Source organism: Electrona antarctica (assembly GCF_951216825.1).
Source record: "Electrona antarctica genome assembly, chromosome: 1".
Classification (NCBI taxonomy): Eukaryota; Metazoa; Chordata; class Actinopteri; order Myctophiformes; family Myctophidae; genus Electrona; species Electrona antarctica.
In genome coordinates, this window is record NC_136806.1 from 6,186,874 (window position 1) to 6,204,014 (window position 17,141).

General features: G+C 43.3%; 1 protein-coding gene across 3 annotated transcripts in view; it reads right to left on the reverse strand.

Moving 5' to 3' along the window:
* Nucleotides 1-5,407: 5,407 nt before the first annotated feature.
* Nucleotides 5,408-17,141, reverse strand: part of urod (uroporphyrinogen decarboxylase) — a 56,460-nt gene continuing 44,726 nt past the window's right edge. For all 3 annotated transcript variants that reach the window (XM_079512129.1, XM_079512128.1, XM_079512130.1), the window contains 6 exons: nt 16,885-17,082; nt 15,218-15,379; nt 14,516-14,650; nt 12,433-12,533; nt 7,724-7,790; nt 5,408-6,852 (listed from right to left, as the gene is read on the reverse strand). In XM_079512129.1, coding sequence (XP_079368255.1) covers nt 6,682-6,852; nt 7,724-7,790; nt 12,433-12,533; nt 14,516-14,650; nt 15,218-15,379; nt 16,885-17,082 — 834 coding nt within the window. In that variant the 3' untranslated portion in view covers nt 5,408-6,681. The remainder of the gene's footprint in view (nt 6,853-7,723; nt 7,791-12,432; nt 12,534-14,515; nt 14,651-15,217; nt 15,380-16,884; nt 17,083-17,141) is intronic.

Below are 17,141 nucleotides of genomic sequence, written 5' to 3' on the forward strand. Positions count from 1 at the left end.
TTCGGCCCTGCAGCAGCTTCTCCCTCCTCCTCATTATTTTCCAAAAACAATATTTAAAAATAAATGAAAACAGTAAATGAAAAACCACGGCCTCCTCACATATTAGAAGGACATTATCAGTCAACAGAAAATAGGACGGGTGTTTTTGATGAATCTATCATGGTTAAAATGGAGTTTTAAGTTATCATGGGTTTGTATAGGAAGGGGGCGGGGCAACTAAAATTAATATCAAATATCTAAATACTGAATCAAGTACCTTAAAAACTGTCTGGGTTGTTCACATAAGACTGAATAGATGATGAAATGACCAAAAGTCTTTTTTAAATATCCCTTTAACCGTAACAGAAAAGGCCGCTTAGAATCCAAAACACTCTTGTTTTTGTGTGGAATTCTGGCCAGCATGGCAACATCATCATCATCAACAACAACAACAACTGGATTTACTGAACTAGAATCTACTTATCTCTGGTCAGCTTCTGGATTCCTGACAGGAAAAACAACCATTTGGGATTAAGTTCTCAGCCAACCAATCACATGTGTCCTATCCTTACGAGTCTCATGTGCTATCCTTAACAGCATGTCTCATTTAAAAAATGTAATGCCAAATTGTGTGTAAACAGAGTTGAGCGGTTAGGGTTTGGGGACGGGGTTACTGTCAGATTTATGGCTGTTGTTTTATTGGGACAGTCGGACTGTCTGTGCATATAATGGCGGTGGCACTATAAGCAGAGTAAAATGGAAAGTATGTGATTTTGTACTAGGTTGCTTCTAGTCTCCAGACAACATAATCTTGAGATTGTAGACTATTCATTTGTAGTTCTTTTTTTAGGGGTGCAGGATTATGAAATTATGACCGATATCCGATCTTTATGCTGCCTTCAAACATTAGAAATACACAAAACAAAAGCGACAGTCATTGACGGTAACATTATTATCGAGTCATCAATATCTGTGAAAATAATAAAATAATAAAACATTTATTATTTTGAGGCCGATCCAATACCGATATGGCATTTTTATGGCCGATATGGCTGATTTCCATATGCTAGCAATTATATTGTGCACCACGTTTTCACCCACAATGACGTGCCCAAAATCTAGGGATTATATGCATTATGCTGCTAGGTTGAAAGTGGATCAACTTTCCGTTCCATCTGTCAGTCTCTCAGGCCCCTTTTCCTCCGATGGGTTCCCGGGAACCGGTTCAGTTCTTTGTGCTTCTCAGTCCATGAGCCAGAGCTCCAAATTTGTAACGTTAATTTATGAACCCTTACACTACTGTGGAAGGGTTATCATATATATTAAAGTTGCTATAAGCAATAATGTCAAAATATTAATGACCTTTTTATTTTTTGGTACCCAGCAATGGGTAGAACGCTCCCAAAAAAGAATTAGTGTCTGTGACACATCTAGGGGGCGTAATCTGCATTCAAAGATGTTCCTAGAAGCGTTGTCATTGGTCGAAAAAAAACCCGGTCGCAGTGACTAACCAATCAGGAAGCAGACAGGCAAATCGACCAATGACAAAGCTTCTAGGAAAATCTTTGAATGCAGTTTGTGGCCCCTAGATGTGTCACAGAGACTAAATTATTTTGGGAGCATTCTACCCATTGCTGGCTGTCTGAATACCAACAAATAAAACAATTAAAAGGTCATTACTTATATTGATCCTATAAACAATTTAATATAGGTATAGTTTTGCCCACTCGATTCATAATTAACGTTCCAATTTTGGAGCTCTGGCTCATGGACTAAGAACCACAAAGAACTGAAACCGGTTCCCATTGGGAACCAACCGGTGGAAAAGGGGTCTCAGTTACCGCCATCACACTGCTTGGTGAGGATCAGGTTTCCCGTGCTGGCATCTGGACCAGTGACAGAGCAGCTGGACAGCATCTGGACCAGTGACAGAGCAGCTGGACAGACCCCAGCAACAAAACAAACTCCCTGAGAGGGTATTTGACACACAGGCCATGATGCATGAGGGCTTGTTCTCTATGCTCGGGTCACCCGAGGAGGACCGGAAGCCAGTGGCGTGCACAGATAGACACTAGGGGGTGCTAGAGCACCCCCTGCCCTTTTGGCAATGTGCCCTTTTGAAAAAAAAAAAAAAAAAAAAGCTTGTAGATCTGCTATTTTTCAATAGCTAAAGCATAACATAATGCTAACACCAAAAGGGGTTCCCGCCCAAAATAGATTAAGGCAACCGGCCGGTTCCACGCGCTGCACAAGGTGCCCTTTTTTAACTTGAGCACCTGCCCCTCTAAATGTCTGTGCACGCCACTGCCGGAAGCTATAAGAAAACAGATGGATAAAAAGTAATACCGTATGGTCACATAGTACAGCAGTGAGTGGTTCTCAACCTGTGGGTCGGAGTGACCCCCCTAGGGGAGATGAGACACATTGTGAGTGACCCCCCTATAGGGGATTGTGAGATTGTGAGCTTGTACATCTGGTATTCTCAAAAAATAAAAAATGTATACATTTGAAAACTTGAAATGGGACCTTCTGCACAATGAGTACTTTTATGCTTTTAAGTACATTTTGATGCCATTACTTTTGGCAGACAAGTCCAGACATTTACTTCTAACAGAGTATTTCTACATTGCAGTATTAATCATGTAGCACTGAGTACTTTTCCCACCACTGTATATATTCCTATATACAGTGAAATGTGTCCGTGGCAAAGACTTGGTCTCGTCTGTGGCAAATTCTAGATTTAGTTTTTACATAAAATGACTGAATGTCAGTCTCACTGATTTACTACGACACTATAGGCCTATGGCACAAAATTAGTCCACTAGGACAAACCACACGGGTGGGCGTGTTTGTCCACTCATTTTGTATGTCCGTGGCAAAATTAGAATTTTGACAAAAAACTGTCCACTACAAGCCAGCATGGCAGTGGCCCCTGAGAAGCCAGCATGGCGGCGGTGGCCCCTGAGAAGCCAGCATGGCGGTGGCCCCTGAGAAGCCAGCATGGCGGTGGCCCCTGAGAAGCCAGCATGGCGGTGGTGGCCCCTGAGAAGCCAGCATGGCGGTGGTGGCCCCTGAGAAGCCAGCATGGCGGCGGTGGCCCCTGAGAAGCCAGCATGGCGGTGGCCTGAGAAGCGGGTTCACATCACATCACAGGGCGGCTGTGGCTCAGGAGGTAGAGCAGGTCGTCCAATGATCCCTGGGTCGGCGGTTCGAATCCTGGCTCCACCTGTCCACATGTTGAAGTGTCCTTGGGCAAGACACTGAACCCTACATTGCCTCCAATGAGTCGGTCGGTGTGAGCCTTGCCACCATTGGTGTCTGAATGTGGGAAGTGAGGACGCTGGCGTCGACTGTTTGCCGCTTCACCTCCCAATGTATGAATGAATGAACCATTGTAAAGCGCTTTGAGCACTTGGAAAAGCGCTATAAAAATGCAATTCATTATTATTATCATCACTGCTCTGGCTGCATGTTTTTAAGAGGCTCAGTGTTGTTGGGGCATTTTTTATTTTAATCAGGTTTATCAGTCTTTAAGGACAGCTTAAGATGCTTCAACGATGGACATGGGATAACATTAATGCTGCATCGACTCGAGGGGTTATCTATGCCTTCAATAAAAATCTAAAATCAAAAGAGTGGAATACATCGGGAACAGTAATATGAGATTTTGTGCTTGTGAGTGCAGGAGGGGGGGGGGGTCCAATAGAACACCGCTGTTGTCATATTTTAACTTTTTTTCTTTTTTCTAAATTCACGCCCTAGTTCATGGGTTCCCAAAGTGGGGTCCAGGGACCCCTGGGGGTACTAGCTCAATTAGAGATAGTTATGTCCATTTGGTTCCATTTGTACACTCTGAGTTAAATTAACAGTGGTTTTATAATATAAATTGGGGTACCAGAGATAGAAATGCCATTAAATCGGGGGTCTGTAGCATAATGCGTATGAAACTGGGGGTCCATGAAATTACTATGTTTCGGAATCACTGCTAGAGCCATAAAAATCCTCCCTTATCGGGGTCACTGGCATGTTTTCAAATGGGGGGTCCGTGGCCTAATAAATGTTGATTTGGGGGTCCTTGACACGAGAATGTTTGGGAACCACTGCCCTAGTTGATCCTACGTACTACAGCGTATCAACCACTGCCCTAGTTGATCCTACGTACTACAGCGTATCAACCACTGCCCTAGTTGATCCTATGTACTACAGCGCATCAAACCACTGCCCTAGTTGATCCTACGTACTACAGCGTATCAAACCACTGCCCTAGTTGATCCTACGTACTACAGCGTATCAACCACTGCCCTAGTTGATCCTACGTACTACAGCGTATCAAACCACTGCCCTAGTTGATCCTACGTACTACAGCGTATCAAACCACTGCCCTAGTTGATCCTACGTACTACAGCGTATCAACCACTGCCCTAGTTGATCCTACGTACTACAGCGTATCAACCACTGCCCTAGTTGATCCTACGTACTACAGCGTATCAACCACTGCCCTAGTTGATCCTACGTACTACAGCGTATCAACCACTGCCCTAGTTGATCCTACGTACTACAGCGTAGGAACCACTGCCCTAGTTGATCCTACGTACTACAGCGTATCAAACCACTGCCCTAGTTGATCCTACGTACTACAGCGTATCAAACCACTGCCCTAGTTGATCCTACGTACTACAGCGTATCAACCACTGCCCTAGTTGATCCTACGTACTACAGCGTATCAACCACTGCCCTAGTTGATCCTACGTACTACAGCGTATCAAACCACTGCCCTAGTTGATCCTACGTACTACAGCGTATCAACCACTGCCCTAGTTGATCCTACGTACTACAGCGTAGGAACCACTGCCCTAGTTGATCCTACGTACTACAGCGTATCAACCACTGCCCTAGTTGATCCTACGTACTACAGCGTAGGAACCACTGCCCTAGTTGATCCTACGTACTACAGCGTATCAAACCACTGCCCTAGTTGATCCTACGTACTACAGCGTATCACGCCCTAGTTGATCCTACGTACTACAGCGTATCAAACCACTGCCCTAGTTGATCCTACGTACTACAGCGTATCAAACCACTGCCCTAGTTGATCCTACGTACTACAGCGTATCAAACCACTGCCCTAGTTGATCCTACGTACTACAGCGTATCACGCCCTAGTTGATCCTACGTACTACAGTGTATCAACCACTGCCCTAGTTGATCCTACGTACTACAGCGTATCAAACCACTGCCCTAGTTGATCCTACGTACTACAGCGTATCAAACCACTGCCCTAGTTGATCCTACGTACTACAGCGCATCAAAAATATCAATCTGCAAGCTCGAAACGCAGCGCCAATCGGCACGTTTTTGAGCTTGTTTAGATCTGCTATTTTCGGACGTTTTTGAATTTGAATCCTGGAAAGTGAGTCATACGATGGTGTAAAATCCAGTGTGCATTTTTTTATTTGACCTTTTATGTATGTGAAAGTAACATTTTCTTATTCAATTTGAAATACAATCCTTTGTTTGACTGGATAGAGGGAAAAAATAAACTGAAAAAAGTACACACTACTAACGGAGCTTAGTCTAATGTGGTGCAGTGATCATGTCCGTTAAGTCTCACACAAGCTGTGCTCTCAGGATGATCAGCATAATTCCCACTATACATAATAAAACCACTTGTTTTTCCAAATGCTGCACTCTCTCTGTGGCTGATGAAATAAACACATCACAAAACACAAAAACAAGTGAGAATTACCGTTGGCAAATTTGGCATCTTGCATTCCTTACCGAATTTCAAGGCTATTGATGGAAAAACACAACATAAAAGTATATAGTGTGCTGGACTGGTACCATGTTGTTATAGAAATGCAACAGCACCAATATGTGACCAGATTTGACTGAGAGCCTGCCATCGCGCAAACTCCAGCTTTTCACCAGAGAAAAACCTTTTTTTTCTTCACAAAATGAGGCAGACTCTTCACATACTAGAGCATGTCTGAAGTAAGTGTCAGATCTGAAATCGACATGTAAATATGAAATAAATGCCCAAACATGTAGCTAGGTGTAATGTTAGAGTCCACAGAAGTGAACTTTTCAAGCCTGTTTTCTCAACTTGCTGTTTTCTGCAAGACATTACTCTATAAGCCATATCTCCAAAACTGGTGGGTCAAACTGAACAACCAATATGTCAATTTGAATATGATTCCCTGCTTTCACATGACATGAAAAAACAAAAATTAAAAAAAATCCAATGGCAGTCCCTCAGTCAAATTTAGTCACATATGCTTATGTCGTCAAATAATCGGTTCTATACATTCTGGGGGTTCTTGAAAATGTCCATGTTTTGGTCCATGTTGTGTTTTTAGGTACAAATACTGGCAGCAAAATCTGGATATTAAATGTTCTGATTCTGAAAAAGAATAATATTTGTAACATCTACAAACTGACTTAAAAGGAAAAAAAATCTATAGCTAAGTCAACAAACAAACAACTCCTTTTAAAATATTTACAATCGTTTAACCAACACACGGACGTAAAAGGTGTTCAATAGCATTGATTTATGCATTTTTTTTAAATAAATCAAAAACCTAAAAAAACGGAGTTAGGTGGTTTCTTCCGGACAGCAAGGATACGTTTTATTTTATTTGGTTGGTGTGGCGTTATGTGAGGCGTTCGTGTGAACCCGAACTAACAAAACAGGTGATTTTTGTTTCATGCGTTCTTGTTCTTGTTGATCTGGCGAGAGTGTGTGTGCACGGCTTCCACGAAGGCCCCCACGCTCTCCGGGTCCATGTCGGGGTACATGCCGTGGCCCAGGTTGGCGATGTACCCCCGGGTCCCGAAACCTTCCACCATCTTCTTCACGATGTCCGAGATACGCTCCTGGAGGGGGGACGGACGAGGGAAACCAAGATGGTGAAACGTTACAGAGACACAAAATCTAAGGAAACCCATTTAGGACAGGAGGGTACCCCCTTTGGTGTTTTTACCCCTTTTGTGGTAGTTGTTGCTATGTACAGTTATATAGCAGCATAAATATATGTTTTTTAGAGTTAGAAGTTTTTAGAATCGTCCTCGGTCCTAACTCCTAAATGGGTTAAAGTGTAAAAAGAGAACCTGATGATATGGTCCTGTATGTATATGTATTTGGCTGCAGGGACCCCCATCTGAACATGTTTTTTGCCAGAGACCTGCCAGAAGAGATTTATGTTCAAATACATCTGCTATGTTTGATGACCACTGTTCTAAAGCCTAATTCCAATACCCCAAATCTCGGCCACTCGCTCACTATATATATATATGTATATATATATATATATACACACTTACATAGCTTGCTGGGTCAGATTAAGCACATTGTTACTTATTGCTCATTTTAACAGTTTGACTATGCTGAGCTATTGGAGGTTACCTTGGGTTCGTAGACCATGCTGAGCTATGGGAGGTTACCTTGGGTCCGTAGACCATGCTGAGCTATGGGAGGTTACCTTGGGGCCGTAGACCATGCTGAGCTATGGGAGGTTACCTTGGGTCCGTAGACCATGCTGAGCTATGGGAGGTTACCTTGGGTCCGTAGACCATGCTGAGCTATGGGAGGTTACCTTGGGTCCGTAGACCATGCTGAGCTATGGGAGGTTACCTTGGGTCCGTAGACCATGCTGAGCTATGGGAGGTTACCTTGGGTCCGTAGACCATGCTGAGCTATGGGAGGTTACCTTGGGTCCGTAGACCATGCTGAGCTATGGGAGGTTACCTTGGGTCCGTAGAGCGCACATGGATCCATGTTTCCCTGCAGGCTGACCTTACCCCCTGTACGTTCCCTGAAAATACAAATACACACGCACACACACGTCAATTGGGGGCCAGTGCGCGCTGCATTGGCGCATACACACAACAAAAGCAGCCTGAACATGAAGTATTTCGGTAGAGCAGTTGTCAGAAATGGTTGAAAACTTGAATGAATGAAATGAACTAAAACGTTTATTTCGATCTTCTTCAGTGAGACATTACGAGAGTCTGTTTGCATGTGGAGAGGCTCCCTTCCTGATCCGTTGTGTCGTCTTGTTGCGCCCCGAGAGGCAGCGGACCGAACGGGACAGTTCTCAGCGGGTCAAACGCAGGTCAGACTGTGAGCGACACACCAGCTGACCCAGAGAGTTCATAGTGGACTTAAGTAGAAGGGATCACAACGGCTTGGGCTTTGTAAGATGTGTGTATGTGCACGCGTGCGCGTGTATGTATGTGCGTGTGTTTACACAATGTTTATGTGCAAAACCACAGTGAGATAAATCACTCAATATAGAGTAAAAACTAACTCACACTCATTTTTCACACTGGTGATTTTACCAGAGGTGGCCAATGTCACAAGGAGCTCACTTAGGCAAAAACAAAAAACTATTTTCCTACAAAAAATGGCCAGGGGTTCCCAAACTGTGGTGCGCAAACGCCCTCTAGGGGGTGCATGACAAATGGCGTTATTTAGCACAAACGGCAAGATCCGGTAAACCCCACGGTTGTAAGGAGAGGTATGTATAGAGCAGGTTGTAAGGAGAGGTCTGTATAGAGCAGGTTGTAAGGAGAGGTATGTATAGAGCAGGTTGTAAGGAGAGGTATGTATAGAGCAGGTTGTAAGGAGAGGTATGTATAGAGCAGGTTGTAAGGAGAGGTATGTATAGAGCAGGTTGTAAGGAGAGGTATGTATAGAGCAGGTTGTAAGGAGAGGTATGTATAGAGCAGGTTGTAAGGAGAGGTATGTATAGAGCAGGTTGTAAGGAGAGGTCTGTATAGAGCAGGTTGTAAGGAGAGGTATGTATAGAGCAGGTTGTAAGGAGAGGTCTGTATAGAGCAGGTTGTAAGGAGAGGTGTGTATAGAGCAGGTTGTAAGGAGAGGTATGTATAGAGCAGGTTGTAAGGAGAGGTATGCATAGAGCAGGTTGTAAGGAGAGGTCTGTATAGAGCAGGTTGTAAGGAGAGGTATGTATAGAGCAGGTTGTAAGGAGAGGTATGTATAGAGCAGGTTGTAAGGAGAGGTCTGTATAGAGCAGGTTGTAAGGAGAGGTATGTATAGAGCAGGTTGTAAGGAGAGGTCTGTATAGAGCAGGTTGTAAGGAGAGGTCTGTATAGAGCAGGTTGTAAGGAGAGGTATGTATAGAGCAGGTTGTAAGGAGAGGTATGTATAGAGCAGGTTGTAAGGAGAGGTCTGTATAGAGCAGGTTGTAAGGAGAGGTATGTATAGAGCAGGTTGTAAGGAGAGGTATGTATAGAGCAGGTTGTAAGGAGAGGTATGTATAGAGCAGGTTGTAAGGAGAGGTATGTATAGAGCAGGTTGTAAGGAGAGGTATGTATAGAGCAGGTTGTAAGGAGAGGTCTGTATAGAGCAGGTTGTAAGGAGAGGTATGTATAGAGCAGGTTGTAAGGAGAGGTATGTATAGAGCAGGTTGTAAGGAGAGGTCTGTATAGAGCAGGTTGTAAGGAGAGGTATGTATAGAGCAGGTTGTAAGGAGAGGTATGTATAGAGCAGGTTGTAAGGAGAGGTATGTATAGAGGGTTGTAAGGAGAGGTATGTATAGAGGGTTGTAAGGAGAGGTATGTATAGAGCAGGTTGTAAGGAGAGGTATGTATAGAGGGTTGTAAGGAGAGGTATGTATAGAGCAGGTTGTAAGGAGAGGTACTGTATGTATAGAGGGTTGTAAGGAGAGGTATGTATAGAGCAGGGTGTAAGGAGAGGTATGTATAGAGCAGGTTGTAAGGAGAGGTATGTATAGAGGGTTGTAAGGAGAGGTATGTATAGAGCAGGTTGTAAGGAGAGGTATGTATAGAGCAGGTTGTAAGGAGAGGTATGTATAGAGCAGGTTGTAAGGAGAGGTCTGTATAGAGCAGGTTGTAAGGAGAGGTATGTATAGAGCAGGTTGTAAGGAGAGGTATGTATAGAGCAGGTTGTAAGGAGAGGTATGTATAGAGCAGGTTGTAAGGAGAGGTATGTATAGAGCAGGTTGTAAGGAGAGGTATGTATAGAGCAGGTTGTAAGGAGAGGTCTGTATAGAGCAGGTTGTAAGGAGAGGTATGTATAGAGCAGGTTGTAAGGAGAGGTCTGTATAGAGCAGGTTGTAAGGAGAGGTCTGTATAGAGCAGGTTGTAAGGAGAGGTATGTATAGAGCAGGTTGTAAGGAGAGGTATGTATAGAGCAGGTTGTAAGGAGAGGTCTGTATAGAGCAGGTTGTAAGGAGAGGTATGTATAGAGCAGGTTGTAAGGAGAGGTCTGTATAGAGCAGGTTGTAAGGAGAGGTATGTATGGAGCAGGTTGTAAGGAGAGGTATGTATAGAGCAGGTTGTAAGGAGAGGTATGTATAGAGCAGGTTGTAAGGAGAGGTATGTATAGAGCAGGTTGTAAGGAGAGGTATGTATAGAGCAGGTTGTAAGGAGAGGTATGTATAGAGCAGGTTGTAAGGAGAGGTATGTATAGAGCAGGTTGTAAGGAGAGGTCTGTATAGAGCAGGTTGTAAGGAGAGGTATGTATAGAGCAGGTTGTAAGGAGAGGTATGTATAGAGCAGGTTGTAAGGAGAGGTATGTATAGAGCAGGTTGTAAGGAGAGGTATGTATAGAGCAGGTTGTAAGGAGAGGTATGTATAGAGCAGGTTGTAAGGAGAGGTATGTATAGAGCAGGTTGTAAGGAGAGGTCTGTATAGAGCAGGTTGTAAGGAGAGGTATGTATAGAGCAGGTTGTAAGGAGAGGTATGTATAGAGCAGGTTGTAAGGAGAGGTATGTATAGAGCAGGTTGTAAGGATAGGTATGTATAGAGCAGGTTGTAAGGAGAGGTATGTATAGAGCAGGTTGTAAGGAGAGGTATGTATAGAGCAGGTTGTAAGGAGAGGTATGTATAGAGCAGGTTGTAAGGAGAGGTATGTATGGAGCAGGTTGTAAGGAGAGGTATGTATAGAGCAGGTTGTAAGGGGAGGTCTGTATAGAGCAGGTTGTAAGGAGAGGTATGTATAGAGCAGGTTGTAAGGAGAGGTATGGTTGTAAGGAGAGGTCTGTATAGAGCAGGTTGTAAGGAGAGGTATGTATAGAGCAGGTTGTAAGGAGAGGTATGTATAGAGCAGGTTGTAAGGAGAGGTATGTATAGAGCAGTTTGTAAGGAGAGGTATGTATAGAGCAGGTTGTAAGGAGAGGTATGTATAGAGCAGGTTGTAAGGAGAGGTCTGTATAGAGCAGGTTGTAAGGAGAGGTCTGTATAGAGCAGGTTGTAAGGAGAGGTATGTATAGAGCAGGTTGTAAGGAGAGGTCTGTATAGAGCAGGTTGTAAGGAGAGGTATGTATAGAGCAGGTTGTAAGGAGAGGTCTGTATAGAGCAGGTTGTAAGGAGAGGTATGTATAGAGCAGGTTGTAAGGAGAGGTATGTATAGAGCAGGTTGTAAGGAGAGGTATGTATAGAGCAGGTTGTAAGGAGAGGTATGGTTGTAAGGAGAGGTCTGTATAGAGCAGGTTGTAAGGAGAGGTATGTATAGAGCAGGTTGTAAGGAGAGGTATGTATAGAGCAGGTTGTAAGGAGAGGTATGTATAGAGCAGGTTGTAAGGAGAGGTATGTATAGAGCAGGTTGTAAGGAGAGGTATGTATAGAGCAGGTTGTAAGGAGAGGTATGTATAGAGCAGGTTGTAAGGAGAGGTATGTATAGAGCAGGTTGTAAGGAGAGGTATGTATAGAGCAGGTTGTAAGGAGAGGTATGTATAGAGCAGGTTGTAAGGAGAGGTATGTATAGAGCAGGTTGTAAGGAGAGGTATGTATAGAGCAGGTTGTAAGGAGAGGTATGTATAGAGCAGGTTGTAAGGAGAGGTATGTATAGAGCAGGTTGTAAGGAGAGGTATGTATAGAGCAGGTTGTAAGGAGAGGTATGTATAGAGCAGGTTGTAAGGAGAGGTATGTATAGAGCAGGTTGTAAGGAGAGGTATGTATAGAGCAGGTTGTAAGGAGAGGTATGCATAGAGCAGGTTGTAAGGAGAGGTATGTATAGAGCAGGTTGTAAGGAGAGGTATGTATAGAGCAGGTTGTAAGGAGAGGTATGTATAGAGCAGGTTGTAAGGAGTGGTATGTATAGAGCAGGTTGTAAGGAGTGGTATGTATAGAGCAGGTTGTAAGGAGAGGTATGTATAGAGCAGGTTGTAAGGAGAGGTATGTATAGAGCAGCTGCGTGTCTCTCAGCGCAGTGACATTCTGTGATTATTTGGCATAATCATATTTAAAAATGTATCATTTTCGGGCCAAATACAAGGAGACTTAACATTGGGGGGGGGGTGTGTCAGTCAGCTATAGGTCAGGAGGTCACACAGGGTGACGGCCAAAAACGTTCGGGGACTTAGACCATTAGTTTTTTAAAGTGATAATGTGGGAATAGAGAGTGACTGACCTTGGTGTGTGTGTGTGTGTGTGTGTGTGTGTGTGTGTGTGTGTGTGTGTGTGTGTTACCGTGCCGACGAGGGGTCGATGGTCCAGTCCAGTCCGACGACCTCGTAGTAAGACTGAGACAGGTCCTCTAGGGCGTAGTGCGCATCCTTGGCAAAGACGATCTGTGCAGCCGGTCGCACACACGCACGCACACACACACACACACACACACACACACACACACACACACACACACACACACACACACACACACACACACACACACACACACACACACACACACACACACACACACACACACACACACACACACACACACACACACACACACACACACACACACACACACACACACTTATATTAATATATCACATCTGCATCTTCCAACCTGAACAGTGACACACCCACTTTGGCAAGCATGTTTGGTTCCAGTTCCAAACCAGCTTTTAGGCATTTAGGGATAGAAGGTATGCGTGTCGCGTGACATCATTAACATACCCGGAAGCTATGCGGGAATGCCTACTGAGTGGCAAGAAATGACTTTTTGGCCTCGACAGCCCATGATACATCCAAACAGAAAAGTCCTATTTGATTGCATTAAATTACTTGAACCCCTTTTGGTGTTTTAAAGCATTATGTTACACTTTAGCTATTGAAAAATACCAGATCTACAAGCTTGTAGGTCTGCTATTTTTGAAAATTCGTGAAAATGTGCCTCAAATCTTTGAATTATATATTATTACAGAGTGAACATTTTAACTCAAATATTTTTCTTCTGTTGAGGTCCCTGGAACATAATATTTTCAGATGGGCGGCGGAGGCATATTACATATCATTTTTGGGGTCTTGACATGAAATATTGAGCACCACTGATACAGAAACATGAGGTTTTTCTGAAAATTGTCACCATTTAGATAGAAGACATTTTTTAAATTTCGACTTCAGGCCTAAATGGGTTAAATTTGGTTACAAAATTTGGCAGGAAAAAGAAGAACATAATCAGTTCAACCTTGGTGCAAAAGTGTCCATAATGCAGGCATGCACAGTTTACACACAGAGGAGGTAGAGCAGAGGGGGATACTTTGAGTTGGAGCAACATGAACCATTTGTGGTACAATGGCTCCACCTGTTGGTGGCATATCATATCACATTGTGTGAACTGTGTGTAGAAGAGAGTGGATGTGGCTGTTCTGCAGAAACTAGCTAAAATAAATAATAATATGGAAAGTAACTAAGTACATTTACTCAAGTACTGTACTTAAGTAACAGTTTGAGGTACTTTCACTTTACTGGAGCATTTCCAATTCCCAATACTTCTACTCCACTACACCTCGGGTCCAAATACTGTACTTTTACTCCACCACATATATATTTGTAAACTTTAGTTACTTTTCATATTTGTCTTTGGCTTTTCTGCCTTTATTGATAGATAATTAGATACAAGTGAAGAATGACAGGAAAGAGGGAGAGAGAGAATACCAGGACGTACCCATGGTGAGAGGAGACATACTGTACTGTACTGTACTGTACTGTACTGTACTGTACTGTACTGTACTGTACTGTACTGTACTGTACTGTACTGTACCTTCAGCTTGTCTTTGACCCTGTGTGTCCTCTCACCGTCCATGGGTACGTCCTGGTCTGATTCCTTCAGCTCGTCTTTGACCTTGCGTGTCCTCTCACTGTGCGTGTGTGTGTGTGACACTGTGTGTGACACTGTGTGTGTGTGTGTGACACTGTGTGTGTGACACTGTGTGCGTGTGACACTGTGTGCGTGTGTGTGTGTGTGTTAGGGCATTCACTTCTAGTCATTTTTACTAGTTGCCTAGTTTACTAGTCGACTAGTTGTTTAACCACCTATTATGTTAAATAAAAAACATTTTTTTTTGGAAATAAATATTTGTACATTTAAAAACTGTGTACATTGGTGACTATAACTATAATCTACCTGATCTTGAGGCCTACAAAATCTGGGAAAAAAATAAAAAATAAACTAGTCAACTAGTACCAACAAGGTCGACTAGTGGATTTACTAGTCGACTAGTAAACTAGTCGACTAGTCGACTAGTAAACTAGTCGACTAGTTGCTTAATGCCCTAGTGTGTGTGTGCGTGCGTGTGTGCGTGCGTGTTTGTCCTCTCACCATGGGTATGTCCTGGTCTGAATCCTTCAGCTTGTCTTTAACCCTTCGTGCGATGTCTCGTAGGTAGGGCAGCGAGAACTCCTTGAACTCCACCGGCCCCAGGATGCCGGCGTTGGACTCAAACACCTGCAGAGCCTAGTGGGCAAGAGAACGGGCTGGTTAGCAGAGAAACAGAGCCTGGGCAAGAGAACGGGCTGGTTAGCAGAGAAACAGAGCCTGGGAAGGAGAACGGGCTGGTTAGCAGAGAAACAGAGCCTGGGAAGGAGAACGGGCTGGTTAGCAGAGAAACAGAGCCTGGGAAGGAGAACGGGCTGGTTAGCAGAGAAACAGAGCCTGGGCAAGAGAACGGGCTGGTTAGCAGAGAAACGCCACAGAAACAGTGACGTATTTATGATTATACACGATAAATCAACACTAACACTTTAGTTTAGAACACAGCCAAATCAAATCATAGTACATACGTGTTCAATCAATGATTCAATCAAAGCAAATGGCAAACAATATTAGTTTGCCTCTTCTACAAAAATGAAAGTTACAAGTTACTGTCGCATTTTGCCATTCTCACCACGGAGTGCCGGAGGACAGGCAAGACGGGCAGTGTCGGTAGGCCAATCAGAGGCAGGCGGGACGTTACCATGTCTATGCTCGGACGTAGAATAGATATACGCCTTGTGAATATGGTCTATTGGACTGGATCCCTACCTGCGCCCCTGCAGCCACCTGTCCCAGCAGGTAGTCCACCACCACATCGGTCAGCATCTTCAGCAGCATGTGGCTGGCCTCCGGGTGGCGGTACAGCCAGCGCTTGGCCTTAGAGAGAGTCTTGGAGCCTCCGCCTTCTATCATGTAGCACATGAGCGTCCACTGTGGAGGAGGGAGGAGTACAGAGTGTTGACTTGGGGCTCTATTGTCGTCCATTCTAAAGCCCTTATTCCTAAACTTCTTTGCCTTTTTTTTCCTTTCTTTTTACTATTTTGATTTTTTTTTTTATATTTCAACTAGCCGATTTACATCAACACATTGTGAGCTTGTAGATTGTCTGTTTTAACTATCCAAAAATGTTTTTCAAAATAGTAAAAAAGAAAAAGAAAAGGCAAACTATAAGGATAAGAGGTTTAGCATGGACGAATATAGAGCCCATAGTCTTTTGAATACAATTTAATTTAGTTTTAGTAATTTATTATTATATATTTTTTAATATATTTTTTATCCCACGATTTTGTAACCCATTTTTCACCCCTGTGTCAGTTATCTAATGTGATCCTGGGCTCTACACACCCTCCGCCAACCTAGTCCCCATATATGGGGGACATGGGGAGAGCAACGGACTTGTTTTAGTGTTAGTCTAGTTTTAGTGGACTAAATATCATAAGATTTTAGTTTACTAAATCTACAGTCAATGTAGTCGTAATGGCTGATTGTAGACTTTGTTGCATGCTGAAAATAGCTACTGTCCATGCTCACGACGCGTTGTGTATGTAGAATAGATCTGATATGTTCGGCAGAATCGGCATGTAAGCATAACACGAGTTGTCTTTTAGTTCTACTGGACCTCCTCTTCTAGCATAACACGAGTTGTCTTTTAGTTCTACTGGACCTCCTCTTCTAGCATAACACGAGTTGTCTTTTAGTTCTACTGGACCTCCTCTTCTCCTCTAGTCTTCATAGCTTCGTTTTTATTTAGTCGACATCAACCCTATAAAAACACTGCTAAACCATAATTATTAGGCATGTAACGATATATCGTATATCGATATTAATCCCGACGATATGAATCGATTTGAAAAAAAATAAATATATATATATATATATATATATATATATATATATATATATATATATATATAGGCCTATATATTTTTTTTAGGGGGGCTAGTGTGTGATGTGAAATGTGAGCTTTAGTCATATTCCATCATATTCAAGTGCTTTCAGTAGTAGAGCACTGTAGAGGGGAACTGTGTGTGTCTGACTGTGCCCAGGTGATGACGGTCATTGATGCTCATCAAGGAAGGCAATTATGTTTCTGCACTGTCAAAAGTAATGCTACTTCTTTTGCAATGTAGTTAAATAAAACATCTCAGGGGGGAAGATAAATTATATGAAATTAAATTTCTTTAAAATACATATTTTTTAATATCGTGAAAAATCATATCGTGAACCTCATACCGTGATACGAATCGTATCGTGAGTGAATCGTTACATGCCTAATAATTATAGATTTGTGTTTTGTGTGGGGACTGCGGATGAAAATTTGCATCTTTGCTAAATCCGGTGTGTTTACATTGTATTTGAATTGTAATGTCTAGTATTTAATATGCATTGTCCCGTCGAAATAAACAAATAAAAGTATGCAAAGTAAGACTGCTCACCGGCGCTCCGGTGAACCCGATGAGCGGCACCTTGCCCTCGATCTTGTGTCTGGTCAGGGTGAGAGCCTTGAACACGTAGCCCAGCTCCTTCTGGACGTCCACCTTGGTGTTCAGTCTCTGGAGGTCCTCGGGCTCCTTCAGAGGCTCTGGGAAGGTGGGGCCTTTACCTGGAACCATCTGGACCTCCATGCCCATGGCCTGGAGGGAGGTGGGACACAGACTTAGTTTAATACATTAAGACCCGAGGGAACTACAAA